Raw genomic sequence first — 19,580 nt, forward strand, 5'->3', positions numbered from 1 at the left:
CATACTCCACATGGAAAACCACTCAGGACAGACACCATTATAACATCTACACATCATGAATTAATTAGATTTCTTTTAGGCATAACATCAGAGAATTTAACCATACTTGGCGGCATGTCAAATGTGTAACAAAAAGAGACACAAAATGAGATATAACAAGGAAAGAGCCACACAAGAAGAACCAAATGCAACCAAACTTCCATCACACGGAATCCCCAATTTAAAAACCTTATTTCTCATTAATATTCACCTTAGCATGAATTAGCATTTTAGAAATAGACAAACAAAAGCCCTCAGATTTGCCCAGAGAGACCATCATCCTTCAAGTACACTACAGATGTTTTGATCATCAAAAACTGGGCATGTTATAATTTCTAGTAACAATTTATATAATTATTTATAAAAAATAAGATACTATCAATATATTAATCATACACAAAGATATATATCAGCATTTTAATCATCAGAATTTTAGACAAAAAGCTAAAAATAATGCAGGCTTTCTCAAACACAAGAAAGATAAGCCTCGAGAACTATTGTTCTTGTTTTATATACTTGAATTTGTGGATTTTTACATATGCCATGATTTCCCCTGTATTTTAAGAACTCCTTACTTAAATAATAGAAGAAAATAGTTGGCTAAATAGAAATCCTACTGAAAAAAAATATTTACTAAATAAGTAATTTATTCATTATTTTAAAGTTACTCTGTGAGCATATTTACTCAGAAAATATGAAGGCTTATAGTAAATGAATGACTTCACTAATTTCTAAGAAATCATAGTAATATTGAACAAATATTTAAGATATATATATATATATAAAATATTTAGCTAATTTATCAAGAAATCTTAGTATAATTTAAACCTTTCATAGTATGGATTCCCATTGACCAGTTTTGTTAGAATTGAAGACCTTCTTTTCCTTATCCAGTGATATTATATGATAACTTAAGTTATATTATTTGAATATGGTAATATTTTGAATAGCTTAAATGAATTACATTATATACTAGATAACAAAATAATACTTTTTCATTGTTTTTCAAGGCCAAATAATCATTAATCAATAGTCTTTCATTACACTTTGATTAGTGGTTATAAAAATTATCTATTAACTTTTATTTTTTTCATACACTGACAGAAAATATTTATTAGCAGTAAAATAATTTTTCTATAATTTCTGGAGAGAATTACAAAAGTCTGTTTTGGAAACTGTGAAAAATAAATTCAGTTTTTTAGCTATTGATCCCAGTTCTAGAGAAGTCAGAATACATGATCAAACTTAATAATAATCTAATAAATTTTAATAACTTTCAAATGCCATTTGCAATCTCTAATGCTAGCCTTTTAGTGATATGGGAAACCAGTTAAATTGAAAAATTCTAAAATTTATAATGCTATTTGTGTTCTTACCTATGTTCAGTATGTCACACAGACTCATGGTTAAGAATTTATACTAAATGCACACGCAAAAAAATATCATACCTTTGAGACATAATCTTATAGGCATCTGGCAGATAGCATCGTATGTTCTCCATCTGAGCAGGGTCAGAGTCACAAATTTTGTCATCAGTCCTTCCATAGTTGGCACTTTCTATCATGATGACATCTGTTCCTGGACAGCGGAGCTCTATGGGGTAGCTCTCACAGGACAGCTCTCTGCGGACCACAGCCATCGGAATTGGGGCACGGCTGAAAGCTACCGGAAGGAAAAGGAAGAAATGTTAAGTCATCTTTATTACATACGAAGGAAAAGCACATGTGTTTGCTTTTCCAGTGTTTGGGATAAACTAATACCAAAAAAACAAACCAGTTGCAATTAACCATTTTAATTAAAATAGAATATTTTTCACTTTAGTCACATTATGAGATTTTTAAAAATCTCAGAGTAATAGCTATTTCATAAAACCTTACCTAACACAGTTTTCTTATAAATAAAAGAAAAAGAACACTCAGATTTTCTACAACTTTGGCTGGTATATGAGGTAAAGTCTCTGTAGAAATATTATCGCGTGCGTAGAGATTCTCAGGAAAACCCCAGGGGTATTGTGTGTGCCTTGTTTCATTTTTTGTTATGGAAACTATTACCAAAAATTGCATTTTTAAAACAGATTTTATTTATTTATTTGACAGAGAAAGAGGGAAACAGAGAGAAAGCACAAGCAGGGAAACACCAGAGGGATAGGGAGATGCAGCCTCCCCAACTGAGCAGGGAGCCCCGGGCAGAGTTCCAACCCAGGACACTGGGATCCTGACAAGAGCCGAAGGTAGATGTTTTACCACTGAGTCATCCAACAAAATCGCATTTTTGTTTTATTTATATAATCTTAAGGATTCTATTTTCATTTTAAAACATGTTTCATTTTGGGGCGCCTGGGTGGCTCAGTGGGTTAAGCCTCTACCTTCGGCTCAGGTCATGATCCCAGGGGCCTGGGATCGAGTCCCGCATTGGGCTCTCTGCTCAGCAGGGAGCCTGCTTCTCCTCATCTCTCTCTCTCTGTCTCTCTGCCTATTTGTGATCTCTCTCTCTGTCAAATAAATAAATAAAATCTTAAAAAAAAAAGTTTCATTTTTCAGTATTAATTAACATAATCAGTATACTTTATAATGTAAATACACTGATAATAAGTGTTCTTTAGGAAAATAGAGATTTATATCAAGAAAAATTAAATTTTCCTTCAGCTCTCTCCACACACTCTCCCCCACTGTCAAGAGATAACCAGTTAACATTGCGGTGACCTTCCTATTAGAATTTTCTACAGAAAAATGAAGAACAATGAAGATATTATATGTTTCCTCCTGCCCTTCTTTACAGTTCATTCAGGTAGTAGTACACTATACATGTTGTTTGATACTTTGATTTATTTTATTTATTCCTTTAATGAACATGTCTTTTCATTTCTGTATTGTAGTCCTCATTTTTTTTTTGTAGTCCTCATTTTTAATGGCTGCCTTTTATATACCTCTAAACCTTATATAATATATCTTACAGTGATGAGCATTTGGGAATGTCCATGTGTTTTTGTCAGAGTACTGTAAGGAAGTATAAAAATATTTGTGTACCATAGCTAAAATATTTTAGAAAACCAAATATATTTTATAATACATATATATATATATATATATATTTTAAAGATTTTATTTATTTATTTGAGAGAGAGACAGTGAGAGAGAACATGAGCGAGGAGAAGGTCAGAGGGAGAAGCAGACTCCCCATGGAGCTGGGAGCCCGATGCGGGACTCGATCCTGGGACTCCAGGATCATGACCTGAGCCGAAGGCAGTCGTCAAACCAACTGAGTCACCCAGGTGCCCCTATAGTATATTTTTATAAATGAAACTGATGGACCAAAGGGAAAATATATTTCAAGCTTGGCAAAAATCAACAACTAGATATCTAAAAAACTTAATAAACAGGTATAGTTCTACCAATAGCACCTTTCATTTCAAAACGACATATTACCAATTCCCTTAAATTTTGCTAATGTAGTAGGCAAACAGTGATACAATATCCTTCTTACAAATTTTTCAGTATTCTATTTGAACAATGGAATATATTTTCATGTTCATCAACCTTTCACATTCCTTTTATTTATGAATTGCTTGCTTACATTTATACATGGTTCACTATTGTAAAAGTTCTTTGTTTAACAAGAAAATCTTTTTAGAAATCGGCACTTTATATTTGTGGCAAATACGTTCTTTTAGTTTGTTGATTTTAGATGTTTGCTAAACATACATATATATCTTATTTTTACACAGGGAATTACCCATCATTTCATGTCAAATTTATGTTTCCCACTCCAAGACTGTGAACATAATCGCTAGGAAGAAAGTCAAATGTTTAATTGTAAAAACTCAAGTTTTCTTTTAAAAGCATAAAACTGAAATTCTAAATTATGTTTACCAATCATCTCCTAAGTTGATTTCCACATAATAGGAATAATTATAGAGATACACACATGAAAGCTATAAATAAGCATTAATATTTAACTCACTAACGTGTACATATATAAAATATGAATTTAAATAAATATATGAAACTTTTCTTGTGACTTTTTTACAAAGCATAAAATGTGAAAATAAAAGAAGGGAGGAGAAACAATGAAGTGAAAATAGAAAGGAGGTAGAGAAAGAAATTTTGTTGCTATAAATATTGTCACTTGAAACTTAACATAAATATTGATTTGGGGGGCGTCGGGTTGCCTCAGTTGGTTAAGCATCACCTTGGGCTCAGCTCACTACACGTGAGTCCTGGAATCGAGCCCCACCGTGAGTCCCTGCTCTGTAGGGAGTCTGCTTCTCTCTCTCCCTCTGCCCCTGCTCATGCACTCTAGCTCACTTTCTCTCTCAAAAAATAGATAACTTTTCAAAAAATAAATGGATTTGGTTTGTTATTCAACATCTTGCTTGCTTTGTCTCTCTCTCTCTCTCTCTCACACACATATACACACAGAAGAATCTAACGCATCCATATCATTCATCAGAAAGTTAACAGAATTAGAGGTTGATTGTAACATTATTTTTAGTTTGTTCTTGAGTCAACATTTTGACAGGGTATTCCCACAATAAAGAGACACTGAATTTCTGGACTATACATTTATATTTTTCTTAAAATAAAATAAAATATCCTTATTTATCTATCATTCTGAAATTAGTTGGTTGTTTAAACATGAAGTTCTTTTTAATAATGAGGTTTCTAAAAAAAAAAAGTGAGATTTCAGTTTTCAAGGATAAGGGTATTTTCCTTAATGTATTTAATATTTTAAGTAATGAATCACTGAATAATAAAAGTATTCCAATTTGGGGATCCAGTTTCATGACTTAGGTATGGAATTACAGAGGTTGTTTTTTTGATTTGGTTTTATTTTCAGTTTTAATAAACGGTTTTCAAAATCAGAATTTTTCAGGACATTTTTTAACATTTGCTAAAAGGCAATTTGTTTCTTAACTTTGGTATAACTATTTTAAAAATAACATTGAAAGTGCTTCCAAACATTGAATTGATCTGGCTATAAAGTTAAATTAAGTTAAAAAATGAGTTAATTTAAGAAGAAAACAAAACAAATAAGCAAATCATACACTTACAGCATTTGTTTGACTAAGTGGACAATTTGCTTAATTAAATACATCAGTCAAGTTTTGTCAAAACGTATACATAGGGAAAGCTTTATTCTGGTTCTTAACTGTCAAAAATATGATTTAGAACCAGACACTAGACAGTTACAAAGCCAACTAAAATGTGGAGGCCAAAATTTTCCATGTATATCTTTTGACCCTGTAAGAATTACACAAAAGTTATGTATTTGGCAATTTTTACAGAGAGCCTAAGTTGATTTGTGGATGCTTTCTTCCATTTAACATATAATTGCATTTGTATCAGTAACCCAGTGATAAATTGCACTCCTAAATGATGGATGTTTTGTTTAAAGTAATGTATTACTGGAAACTATAACATTATCTAATTAGCTATTTAAATTACTTTTAATTATGTTGCTAAATGCTTTAATCAGCGACCAAAGTCCAATGGAAAAAAATATGCTTAAGTTAAAAGTTTTTGTTTTGTTTTGTTTTGTTTTAACCATTCAGTTATCATGCTAACAATGGAGAGATTTTGATTAGTAGAGAAAAAACCAAGACATGGGAAATGTTAACAATGCAAATGCAGGATAGTCCATAAAATTGTCTATTACATGCTGTACTCAGGTAATATTGCCTTGGGGGAAATAATTGGGGGCAAAGAAAGCATATTCTTGAACTCACTTTTTTTTTTTTTTTTAAATTTTATTTATTCATTTGACAGAAAGAGATCACAAACAGGCACAGAGGCAGGCAAAGAGAAAGGAGGAAGCAGGCTCCCTGCCAAGCAGAGAGCCTGACATGGGGCTGGATCGCAGGATCCTGGGATCATAACCTGAGCTGAAAGCAGAGGCTTTAACCCACTGAGCCACCCAGGGGCCCTTGAACTCACTTTTATACCATGAGTTAATCTGCTGTAACAAGGAACAGAGTATTAACATTAGATGTGTAATGGGTATTAGCTGAATAAATTGGAAAAACCTTCAGATGTAAAATCTGATAACCAGGTAGGATGCCCCACTAGGGAACTATCCACTGTCCATGGGACCCAGGAGGCTTGGATGAAAAGAAGCTTCACTACTACGGACAGGCAGAACCTCAACAAATGCCCAGTTCCACGGCAAGCACAGACCTAGCGAAAAGTGTTCCTGACTAGGGATTAAATAACACTGTTCTCGCTCACTTGTGTCAGCACAAATCACTTTCATGTTTTCTTTTCTGAGGCCTCAGCCAGTTGGCTGTTAAAACCTCTTCTGGACTTTCTTGGGACTCTCTGCTCTACTATTAAGCTGCTTGGAGACATTGGACTCAAAATGCCTAAAGTCCTTGGTGAATTGTGAATGATAACAACAAAGATCCCAGTCTAGGGATGTGAGGTGGGGGTGGAGGCAGGGGCTAAATGCTGGTGAACAAACACAAGCCACATGATTCTTTGTGACCCCAAGGACAGGGATCAGAGGCTTGCTAGGATAACCCTAGGGCACTGGAAGGGAGTTTTCAAAGAAGGGAGTGGCGGTTGGGATACTGATTTCAAAACAAAGGATATCAATAAGAATAACAGTAAACACAGACACAGAGGCGAGCAGCTACACTCAGTGAGTTGAGAGCATAACACAGTATAATGTATTGCATTTTAACATGTTGAGTTTAAGGAGTCAGGATAAACACTGAACATTTAAAAATGTTCAACTGTTGGGGCATCTGGGGGGCCCAGCCAGTTAAGCTTGGGATTCCTGGTTTGGGCTCAGGTTGCGATCTCAGGACGGTGACATGGAGCCCTGAGTGAGGCTCCCACTCTGCATAGAGTCTGCTTGAGATTCTCTCTCCCCTCGCCTCTGCCCCTCCAGCACAGTACCTGTGCTCTCTTGCCCTCGCTCCCCTGCCCCATTCTCTCCCTCTCTCTCAAATAAATAAATAAATAAGTCTTCAACTCTCAGTTGGACTCAGGAGTCGAATACAGACTAAAACCATGGGGAGGGCATGAAGTAGTGCAGGGAGCATCTACAGAGAGGAGAATGAATACAGAAGCCGGAATATCAGTGGCCACTGAAGAAATGTTGGAGAAGTGCGCCGCGGAGTCACACAGAGAGAGGCTCTGGGTATCTCTTCAAGGAAGAGGTCAACTGAATAAACTGACTAACCTGACTACCACTTACCACTGCTTTGAGGGTAAGGACACTTAACTACAGGACAGAGGACTCAAGCAGGGATGTGCATGCACGTGTGTACCTGTGCACCTATCTCCTTGGGCCAAGCCTTCGATGCCCTGTTCAAACCTCCTTTTTCCAAGAGTTACTCCACATATTCAAAAATACACTCAAAAAATAAAGCCTGTAGCCGAATCTCCATTTAGCAGAGACTGAAATCTTCAGCCTGCTCTGTATGTTTATTTCCTGTGAATACAAAAATATTAGCAAAACGGCTTATATTTGCGTTTATTTTCCATTCCCTTAACCTTTGTACTTTAACCCAAAGCCTGTCTATTTAAGTAAAATTAAATCCACTAAAGGATTTTTTTTAAAGAATGTAAAATAGAAGACAAATTTAGCAGTAAGGACAAAATAATTGCTTTAAACGAACAGTGACAGGGAACATTTTTGATCTATATTTAGGAACAACAAAAAAATTGCATGACTTGGTGATTGGCTGAACATGAAAGGTAAAAGGGAGGGCAGGAAAAAGAAGCACAAGCAACTGGCTATAGTTTCATGAAAACAATCTGGTAAGAAGTTATCTGGTAAGAAGTAATCTGGTAAGAAGAATACAGGCTAATGACTCAGAAAAGAAATCTTCATAAATTTGGGAAGTAGAGCAATCAATAAGATAGTAGATAAGATAAGTAGATATGATAACCTAGGGAGGGAGTATAGGTTTTATTAAAGAGCTTCATATAGCAGTTTTCAAGGATGCTCACTATTCTTTGTAAGTCCTCCATTTCGCTTTCCCCTTGAATGTGGGCTTTACGTAGGTCCTCACTTCTAATGGACCTAATGTGATAGTAATGAGTGTATGTGATTTCCAAGTGTTGTTCATTAACAAGGTATTGGAGCTTGTGCCCCTCTTGAAAACTCATTCTATGCATAGCCAACCAACAGAGAACACTGGACCAGCCCAATGGAGAGATCCAGGTAAAGAACGGAGCCCTCTTCTAACAGACAAGTAAGGAACCTTAGTGGCTGATGCTCCAAATACCAGAAAGCTCTCCGCTCAGGAACCACAAAATTATGAGATCCTGAGCCAGAATCAACTACTTAAACTACTCCCAAATTCTTAACCTAAAAGAAACCATGGGAGATAATAAACACATACTGTTTCAAGGCACTGGAGAAATGTGCAAAGAAAGGGCAGACCCTGAAACTTGTACACAGATACGAAAGAATTACAAATCAATAAAAGAAAAATATTATAAATAACCCACGCAGAAAGTCTAACATTACCATCCCTTTGCTCAAATATCACTTAAGCCACCAGATTTTATATACATATACACATATGCGTACATATATATAATTATATTATATTATATATCATTTAATTTATATATAAATGTGTATAAATACAGTCTTCAGCACTGGAAAATGATTACTAATAGATGCTAAAAACATTTTTCTCTGCATGCAAATAATCCTAAGAGTTTGAGAAAAAAAGGCTTTTTTGAAAACTTTAAAATGAAAAGGAAAGAGATCGGGTTTCCTATAAGAAAGAAGTAAAATTATTTGTGAATCAAAGCCAACGATTTTATTTTTTCTTTTTAAAAAATATTTTCATTAGCCTTTTGTTCTTTTTTTTTTTTTTTTTGGTTAAAATTTTGTTTATTTATTTGACAGAGAGAGAGACGGTGAGAGAGGGAATACAAGCAGGGGTGGCGGGCTGGGAGAGGGAGAAGCAGGCTTCCCCCTGAACAAGGAGTCCCACACAAGGATCCATCCCAGGACCCTGGGATCATGACCGGAGCCGAAGGTAGATGCCTAATGACTGAGCTACCCAGGTTCCCCAAAGGCAATGATTTTAAAGGCATTTCTTAATTACAGAGAGGAACACAACTATCTGGAAGTAGGCTAGCTCTTACTTATTGCTAATGACTTTAAAAAATACTTCATTACTTTAATGCTGCTAAAAATCATATATTCGCAATTTTGAGTTTCAACAGAGCCTATAACAAAATTTTCTTAAGTATGTGTTTTTTCTGTATCATTTTACATGCCAGTACATTTATCCAAGTTTTAAAAAATGTGCTCTGAAAATCGAGTCCAAATATTTGGCAGGAAAAATAACATTTAAAACCTAATGAAATATCAACCTATCATCTACTTATATTTATAAGTACATCTGCTAGGGTGCCTGGGTGGCTCAGTGGGTTAAAGCCTCTACTATTGGCTCAGGCCATGATGCCGGAGTCCTGGGATGGAGCCCTGCATCGGGCTCTCTGCTCAGCGGGGAGCCTGCTTCCTCCCCCTCTCTCTCTCTGCCTGCCTCTCTGCCTACTTGTGACCTCTGTCTGTCAAATGAATAAAATCTTTAAAAAAAAAAAAAAGAAAAGAAAAGTACATCTGCTACCAGTAAACCTCTAATACACTGAATTTCAACATCTCTATTTCAGCAAAAAATACATATAATTTAAATATTATAATATTGAATAAAGTGTAACACAGTAATAGATAAAACTGATACCTTAAATGAATAACCAAAGGCAATTATGTTCTGAGGGCAAAAGCAAAGCAAAATAAAATAAAACAAACCAAAAAATTTTTTTAAAAACCTAAAAAACATGAAATTTAAAATTTCTGAAATTAGAGGACAAAAAGTTCTAATGAATGGAATATTATAAAACAATGTTGAGCTATACTTTTGACTTACAGAGCTTCAGCATGAAGGTAACATTATCTTACTTTTTGAAGTTATCTATACAAAAATGGTGGCCTTCGAGGGAAATTGTCCACTCAGAGAATGTATAGAAAATGTAGCAAGTATTTAAATAAATGAATTTCTATTTCCTTGTTACAACTTTTCAACATTCAATAAAATTATATACTACAGTATCTTTCAATAATGTTCATGAGGGATAAAATTTCTAAAACTGTGTCAATTTTCACTTTTCACAATTACCTGGTTTGTTTTCTATATGTCAAAAACTCAAATGTGGCTGTTCAACATATTCTTAGGAGTAATATTTATAACTTTAAGATAAACAAAAATTCAGTAAATACAATCATAAAATGCAAAGAAATAAGGAAGATGTGCTAATATAATTTTCAATATATACTGATCACCTACAGTGTGACCACTGGGAGTTATTAAACATAAGCCATGGGTGTTGTTTGAATTTTCCCACCACACTGGAGATTATCTCAGACTTAGGGGTCAGACTATTCAGAATGAGATTTCAAAATCTGGCATAAGGAGCTTGAGTGTTACCACATAAAATCAAGAAGATGGTAAAAATTCATGCATGTGATGATCAATTTTATGTGTCAACTTGACTGGGCTAAGGGATGCCCAAGTAACTGGTCAAATATTTCTGGGTATGTCTGTGAGGGTGTTTTTGGAAAAGAGCATTTGATTCAGTACACTAATAAAGAAGATCACCTTCACCAATTTAGGTGGCTATCATCCAATCTTTTGAGGGCTCAAAGAGAACAAAGAGGCAGAAGAAGTATGAAGTAGCTCTGAGCTTGAACTGGTATATCTACCTTCTGCAGCCCTCTGATACTGGTGCTTCCGGTTCTCAAGAAGCTGGACATGGACTTAGATTGACAACAGTGGCTCTTGCAGACCTCAAGCGTCTGAACTCAGGCTGAGACTAATACCACTGCCTCCCCAGATTATCAGGCCTTCGAGTTTGGACAGGAACTATATCATTGGCTTTTCTATGCCTCCAGCTTGCAAACAGCAAATCATAGGATTTCTCAGCATCCATAGTTACATGAGTCAATCCCTCATAATAAAATCTCTTTATATTAATATACAACTATAACTATATATATATATATATATGTCTTTATATATGGATCCATATGTGTATCCAAAAAATAGATGTTTGATACATAAAATTCATAGTTTTAGAAATTATATTCCTCATCAATATAGCTCAGCAACAATCTGGAGAACACTGATTAATAATGTGACTGTTGCTAAGTCCCCAAAAACCAAGAGATGGTATCTATCCTTACTAAAAACAAATGGTTATAGGACAGTGACAACAAGATCAGAAGAGTGAAAGTCCGGAGCAGGGTAGGGCAGATGGGCTGATGATTCAAAGCAAAAGTACTGAGAATCTTCCTAAGTGTCTCCATGGGACTTCAGAAGCTTGTAGTTAGAGAATGTGCATACTATGCAAGGCTTAAAATGTTATGAAGCACAGTGAATTATATAGTACAGATTTTAAAATTATGGAATGATAAACATGTGCTTGGGTGTTTAAAGAAGATTTTTTGAAGGTAGCAAACTTGAGCTGGTTATTAAGCATGAAACAAAATGTGAATATGGGAGAAAAAAATGGTAAAATATTCCAGGCAAAAATTCTGAGCAAACAAAGATACATTTAGAGTTCTGAGGGAGGATCCCAAAGAAATATCTGCATTTCCACGTTCATTGCAGCATTAATCTTAATAACCAACACATGGAAACTATCTACACATTTATTGATGGGTAAATGGATGAAGAGGATGTGGCATACACACAAACACACACATACATACATATAATATATATTCATATATTTTATATATTTCATTATATATTACATATTCATATATTATATATTTCATTATTATATATTATATAATATATATTCTATATATTTCATATATTATATATATTTCATTATGTATATAATGAAATATTATTCGGTCACGTGAAAGAAGGAAATTCTGCCATTTATGACAGCATGGGTGGATCTTGAGTGTATTGTGCTAAGTGAAATGAGACAGGAAAGAAAAAAGACAAATATTGTCTGATATCACTTATATGGAGAATCTAAAAGAGCCAAACTCAGAAACCAGGAGAATAGTGGTTGCTAGGAGATGGGGTGAAAAATGGCAGGATATTGGTCAAAGGATATAAATATTCAATCATAAGATGAGTAACTTATGGGGATCTGGGCATCTAGTGTACAAAAGAGTGATTATGGTTAACAATACTGTATTATATACTTAAAAGTTGCTAAGATAGTAGATCTTAAATGTTCTTACCACAAAAATAAGTGGCAATTATATGAGGTGATGGAGATGTTAAACCCTATTGTAGTAATCATTTTATAATGCATAAATGCATCAAATCATCATACTGTACACCTTAAACTTCCAAAATATTGTATGTCAATTAAAAATCAATAAAGCTGGGGGAAAAAAGATATATTCACAAGAGAATCAGGAGCAGATGGCCATAGTCAAATCAGAAATATCATTATAATCAGATTCAGAATATAGTCCAAATTATACAGGAAAATATAAGATCACAATATAATAACATAATAATATTAATAAAATTAATCTTAAAAAGCATTAGCCAATAGATTGTTGGAACAGTGAAAGATATTAGATAGTAGAAAGAAAGATAAAAGAGCCTGGAATTAATGAGGAAGATACTGTAATAAGCTGTTTAGGGTGAGATGATTATAATTGCTAACATTTATGGAATGCTTCCCACGTGCCGGTGCTTTAAAAGTACCATTTTATTTCAAAGCCAAACAATAAAAGCTTGGCAATATCATCATTCCCATCTAGAATACCAGGAAACTGCAACTGAGCCAAAAAAGAATTGGAGGCGAGAAGAAGAAAGTTATGTAGGTACGAAATGCAATGACCCTTCTTGTGTGTCACACGGAGAAAACAAAGAAAGGGAGTTGGTCTTGGGAAATGCATAAGGTATTATTAGACTATCACACTAACAATAATATAATCTTATAGATTGTCATTCCATTGTGACATTACGTCTAATTCCTGAATATGAAATGTAAGTTAAATATTCCATTTATTATGCCTGGCAAGGTCATTTTGTCTTGTTTTTAAATAGCATAAAATATTATTACCATTCTGACAATTTTAAGAAGTTCTTTCCTAACACTTTGATACTGTATCACAAAAATTAATATGAGAATTTTCTTTGTGTAAAAATCTACTGCAATAAGAGGGAAAATCACTAATTTTAAAATGTAGCATTAACTTTCAAAGGTAGTAATTTTACTTATATTGCAGTGTATAAATATGTAATGTTCTTTATTTCAAATCAACAAATTTAAAGTTTATGTTATTCTTATGCTACAACCAAGAAAACCTATAGTCCTACAGACACTTTTCTTTTCTCTCTCTCTCTCTCTCTTTTTTTTTTTTTTTTTTTTGGATTTTATATTTACTTATTTGTCAGAGAGAGAGAGTACACAAACACGGGAGGCAGGCAGAGAGCACAGCATCTCCCCTCTGAGCAAGGAGACAGATGTGGGTCTTGGTCACAAAACCCTGGGATTATGACCTGAGCCAAAGGTAGAGACTTAACTGACTTGAGGCACACAGGGGTCCCTACAGTCCTACACATTCTAATAGAAGAAACACATGGGAAATTTAGTGAAGGATAAACAGAAGTTTTGAATAAACAGTGGTGTCACAGATTAAAACTAAACAAAATTTAATTTTGAAGGAACTAAATTGTTAGACAGTGAATAAACGCTCTACTGCACAGCACACAGCACACAGCACTCAGAAATAGAGGAGCAGCCCTCACCCACATCCCTTCCCTCCTTCCCACCCCACCACACACAATATTCACTGGAAAGGATAAAGAGCTTTCAGTAGCTTATCATTTTTGTTTGTTTGTTTTATCCTAAAGAGGAGGAAGACTAAGACATTTCTTTCTTATTCAGTAGCACAAATCCTCTGCAGAAGAGACCTTGTAATAACCTCTTCTTCGGTAATCTTCAACTCTGAAGAAACATACAGCAGTGTTTATAAATCCTTTATCCACAAGCTCTACAACAGTGTTAACATATATACTAACCCGATCAGTGCGGCACTGATGTATTTTTGATGTATTTTACTGACAAGTAGAACAACACATGAAGCCATAAGGAACCGGACCAAATCCATCATCTCCACATTGTTACATTTTCTAGGCAAAGTTCCCTCTGTTCAACATTCATTCCACTGGAATGTATTTGTTAGGAATATTTGTAAATTGACTACGCTGCTTACAAAATGAAATGCTTATCCTTTATTTTATTCCAAGTGAAAACTTTTATTAGCCATGTTTTCAATCAAATACATTTTCATTAAGAAGTTGACTAACACTAAATACTAACAGTAAATCCTAGCTTGAAGACAGGGGATCTTAAATATTTAGTCATATACGTAAATGAGAAAATGTACCAACCAACCAAATCCCTCAACCTATGAAAGCCCAGATATTTGCCAAATACTTGAAATGTGGGATAACGAAGAATACCCCGCTATTTTTTTTCCCTGTAAAACACTGATGACAATTTTCCATCCAAAGCAGAAAAAAAAATGAGAATGAGAAAAAGCCTAGCTAAATGAAAATATAAATGCTAGGCGAAACAAAAAGCAGCACCCATTGAATAATTCTGGACACTAACAAGATCCACTGAGTCACACAAAGTGAAATCTGTTGGGTTAGTTCAAAAATAAACTCTCACCTACCACCCTTAGCTTTGAGATGAAGCCTCCAGAAGAATTCTGAATACACAGATTTTTACCTTCTTTTTGACAATGATAAGAAACAATACAAATAGCGACTCCCTCCAGCTCAGGTCATGATCCTGGAGTCCCAGGATGGAGTCCCCCATCAGGCTCTCTGCTCACCAGGGAGTCTGTTTCTCCTGCTGACCTCTCTCCTCTCGTGCTCTCTCTCTCATTCTTTCTCTCTCTCTCAAATAAATAAATAAAATCTTAAAAAAAAATACAAATATACTGAAAGGTAGAAAAGCAGCTCACACACTTAACATCCTAAAACCTTATAAACTGAATTCCAAACCACACTTAAAAAAAAAAAAAAATCACAGAAAATAGGTGATAAAATCTAGACCAAGGATTTTTTGTATGTTAGAAAACTGTCCTGAAATGCCACAGGGCACATAGAGCACTCTAATGTATTTGTCCGTCTCAAGCACAAAATAAACCAGTGAGGATTGTAAAACACATTTTGCCACTTCCAAAAAAAAATTAATAGAAAGTATGTATCGAATTTATTTTCAGGGACAGAAGGCAAGTTTCTTGAAGTCGGTTAAAATCAAAGTTACAGGGACGCCTGGGTGGCTCAGTTGGTTGGACGACTGCCTTCGGCTCAGGTCATGATCCCGGAGTCCCGGGATCGAGTCCCTCATCGGGCTCCCAGCTCCATGGGGAGTCTGCTTCTCCCTCTGACCTTCTCTTCGCTCATGATCTCTCTCACTGTCTCTCTCTCTCAAATAAATAAATAAAATCTTAAAAAAAAAATCAAAGTTACAATCAATCATCTACCCCAATGCATCCTCAAATAATTAAGCAAATAAATTGTGAAATACACAGGAATTTTCAATGCAGTGGTTGAGAAACACATCTTTTGTCATGCTTCAATGATCCATATCAATTCTCCACATCACTTCATTTATTCTTTCAACAAATACATATTTACAAATAAAATTGAAGTGCCAGACATTGGTCTAGGTTGTGGGTATTCAATGGTCAATAAAATACTGATTCATGACCTCATGGAATTTACAGTACAGATGGGGGCAAGGGATAAACATTAAAAACAAATCACACATAATTAAATAATCTCCCAATAACCATGGGAATGGTTATTGTATGATGGGAGGGTGCAAAAAGGATACATTGAGAGAAAACAGCAGTTTCACCATCTTGAGCAACATGTCTCTCTCTGGTGTACCCAAGAAAGTTGAGATTGTCCAAAATGATATTAACAAGAGTATTTTTAAAATTACTAAAACATAAATTTAAAATCTCATAATGTTCTATGTTACGGAAAATGAATTATCTCAGTAAATCTTGTTCAAATTCTTCTCACCTTTCCTTTTCTTTCTTTATTTTATGTTTGTTCATTCTGAGAAAAGTACTCTTCAATTCCCATCCCCTATTTCCTCCAGCCCTCTACCCATTTCCCCTCTGGTAACCATCAGTTTCTTGTCAATAGTTAAGAGTCTGTTTGCTGGTTTATTTCTCCCTCTCGCTCTCTCTCTCTTTCCTTGCTTGTTTTTTTTAATTTCACATGAGTGAGATCATAGGGTATTTGTTTTGTCTTAGTTTGCTCAGCATTATACTCTCTAACTCTATCCATATTGATATAAATTATTAATGGCTAAATAATATTCCATCACATATATATTATATATATTATATATATTATGTATATCATGTATCAAGAAGTGATACATATCATATACCAAGATACATATATAGATATAGATATCTATATATGTATATCATGTATCATGTATCTTTTTTATTCATTCCATCTACAGATGGGATATATATATATATATACATATATATATATATATATTCTTTTTTATCCATTCCATCTATAGATGGACACTTAGGCTACTTCCATAGTCTGGCTATTGTAAATAATGCTTCAATAAACATAGAGGTGAATGTATACCTTTGAATTAGTGTTTTTATATAATGTGGGTAAATATCCAATAGTTTGATTCCTAGATTGTATTTTCCACAGTGGCTACCTGAGTCTGCAATGTCTTTATTCCTTTCCTTTTATTCTTTGCATATCTATCATTGGTTTTTGATCTGTGGTTACTATTAGGTTTTTATTAAATTAAATTATTAAATTAAATTTTGTATATAGCAATGTATGTGAAGTTGATGATTCCTTAATTTTAAACCCATTCTTTCCTCCTCTCCCCTGCAACATTTTAGGTATATGGTGTTATATTTTACATCCTTTTATTTTATAAATCCCTTGGCTGATTTTTGTAGAAATATTTATTTTTACTCCTTCTGTGCTTTTTTTGTTTGTTTTTACTTTTCATACTCTCTCTCTTATGGTCTTTCCTTTCCACTCAGGTAGTCCCCTTTAATAATTCTTGCAGGGCTTATTTACGGGTTATGAACTCCTTTTGGTTTTTTGTTTGTTTGAGAAACTCTTTCTCTTTTCTTCTATCCTGAATGAAAGTCTTGCTGGATAGAGTATTCTTGGATGGAAGATGTTTTTCCCTTGCAAACTTTGAATATATCATGCCACTGCCTTCTGGCATGCAAAGTTTCTCCTGAAAAATCTGTTGATAACCGTATGTGGTTTCCCTTGTATATTTCTTGCTGTTTTAATTTTTTTCTTTATCACTACTTTTTACCATTTTGTTTACCATGTGCCTTGGTGTGGACCTTCTTAGGTAAATTTTTTTAGAAATCTCTGTACTTCTTGGATGTATGTGGATATCTATTTCCTTCCCCAGTTCAGCTATTATGTCTTCAAATGAACATTCTGCCCTCTTACCTCTCCTTCAGAGATCTCTATGATGTGAATATTATTATGCTTGCTCAGACTCTAAGTAAAAGAAGCTGAAAATGTATTATCACCAACAGATATTGACTTGAATCAATACATAGTTGAAGGAGAGATGATGATTACATTAAAATGGCTTTCTGCAAGTCATACAAAAAAAGGATGAATGAAGAGATAAATTTGCATTTATTTTCCTACTTCAAAGCATCACTTTGTAAGAACACTTAAGTAAATGTTATGAAAAGAATATGCTCATTTGTAACCAGAAGATTTACAGATATTTGATTTAATTGGCATAGAATATAATAAATATTCTTGAGAAAGTAGATATAAAAGATGTAACCTTTAATAAATATAGAAGTTTTCTAATATTAATAATAAATTTTACTGAGGTAGTCTAATACAAATTTGCCACTCTTTCTATTTCTAAAAGAGTTTATGTGAGCAAATATATTTTGTAGATTTTAATAAGTCTCCAAATTATTATTTCAGGATTATAAGGTAAAATGTAAGTTATACTTAATGAATCATTTTAATGCCTAGAAATTTGCCTAACCCCATGAAATAAATCCATCATTAGAAATACATAAATCTAAAATTATTTAGGTTGACACATCTTCCTATTAACCATATTGGAGTCACTAAACTGAATTTTAATTATATCCTGCTAATCAACTATTTTTGTATTCATTTATCACTTGATATCCTCTACTATTACCAAAATCCTCATTTAATGTTGACTGCTGTTGATATATTTCCTTAATCTTTAAGCAGGATACTGTTCTTAATACTTGTTCTTAATATGTAATTATTAATTTTTATATTACATCTTTATTTCTATATTATATATATACTATACATAATGTATTATATATGTAATACAATATATAATATATGTTATTTCTATTATATTTATAATAATTATCATATTAATTGATTTATATTAATTATAATTATATTAATTAAAAACAGAATCCTGTTTAAAGAATAAGGAAATATATCAATAATAGTATACATTAAACAAAGATCATTATTTATTTATTTACTGTGTAGGATTTTTTTTTCAAATGTGAGACCAGATTCTGGTGGATCCCAATACCTACCACTATGCTTAGCATGCAGTTGGTTCTCAATTTTTATTGAATAAACAAATATTTTTGCATCTGTAATGTTTAGTACTAATGAATAACTGTAACATTGATCCTATGATTTCAGTCGAAAGACCCATAAATCTTATTTCAGAGATGCACTAAGAATTTGGCATCCTAAAAAATCCAAATTTTTACAAAAGATGATCATTTACATAAAGAAGCTTGGAGATTCGGATTACCAAAAGCATTTCTTTATTTGGGTGGTCTCAAAGATGAGATCATATCACAGAATGGGACCTTGAAAACACATGGAAATTTCATATTGGTAATAATTATAAATCTTTGTAATAATTGCCCATGATATAAATTAATGCTGTGCCATTGATGGGGAAAATGGATTGTGACATAAGTAAGGGTTTTATTAATCACAAGTTGCTGGTATATTACCCAATTTATAGTATTTTGAGATACCATGTTGTCATAAATACCACCAGTCAAATTGTTTAAATTTCCTAAGATTATATATATTTGTGTTTATCAAAATATGTACTAAAGATATGCTCATCTGTAGTCTCTAAGATAGCTCATACTGTCTCATAAATTGCTCTTTTAAAAAATATATTCACATTTAAAATCATGTTTCTTTTCTTTCATTACAACATCTGTATAAACAAAGAATTTTAACTTCTAAGTTTAAAGTCAGACTGAGCTATAAATTGATTCCCAAGAACAAAATAGAAGACCATGAGAAGATGAATAAATTGTGGTTTTCAGTGAAGCAAAAAGTGACTCAAGGAAGAACAACTGCACAGACAGGATTTACTAAGAACGAAAGTTCCTTCTGTACTTACGGTCCTACGAGCAGTTTTTAGTACGGAAACTGTAAGCCCACTGGAATTATGTTTACACTTTTTTAAAAAAGTGATGAATTGCGTGATTAC

The 19,580-nt window shown here is 33.6% G+C and overlaps 1 protein-coding gene across 12 annotated transcripts in view; it reads right to left on the reverse strand.

Moving 5' to 3' along the window:
- The window catches only part of ADGRL3 (adhesion G protein-coupled receptor L3), an 809,555-nt gene that overhangs the window by 418,943 nt on the left and 371,032 nt on the right, over positions 1 to 19,580 (reverse strand). For all 12 annotated transcript variants that reach the window (XM_059160370.1, XM_059160378.1, XM_059160333.1 and 9 more), the window contains one exon: positions 1,488 to 1,701. In XM_059160370.1, the coding sequence (XP_059016353.1) occupies positions 1,488 to 1,701 (214 nt within the window). The remainder of the gene's footprint in view (positions 1 to 1,487; positions 1,702 to 19,580) is intronic.

The sequence above is a fragment of the Mustela lutreola genome, chromosome 1 (assembly GCF_030435805.1).
Source record: "Mustela lutreola isolate mMusLut2 chromosome 1, mMusLut2.pri, whole genome shotgun sequence".
In the NCBI taxonomy this organism is placed as follows: Eukaryota; Metazoa; Chordata; class Mammalia; order Carnivora; family Mustelidae; genus Mustela; species Mustela lutreola.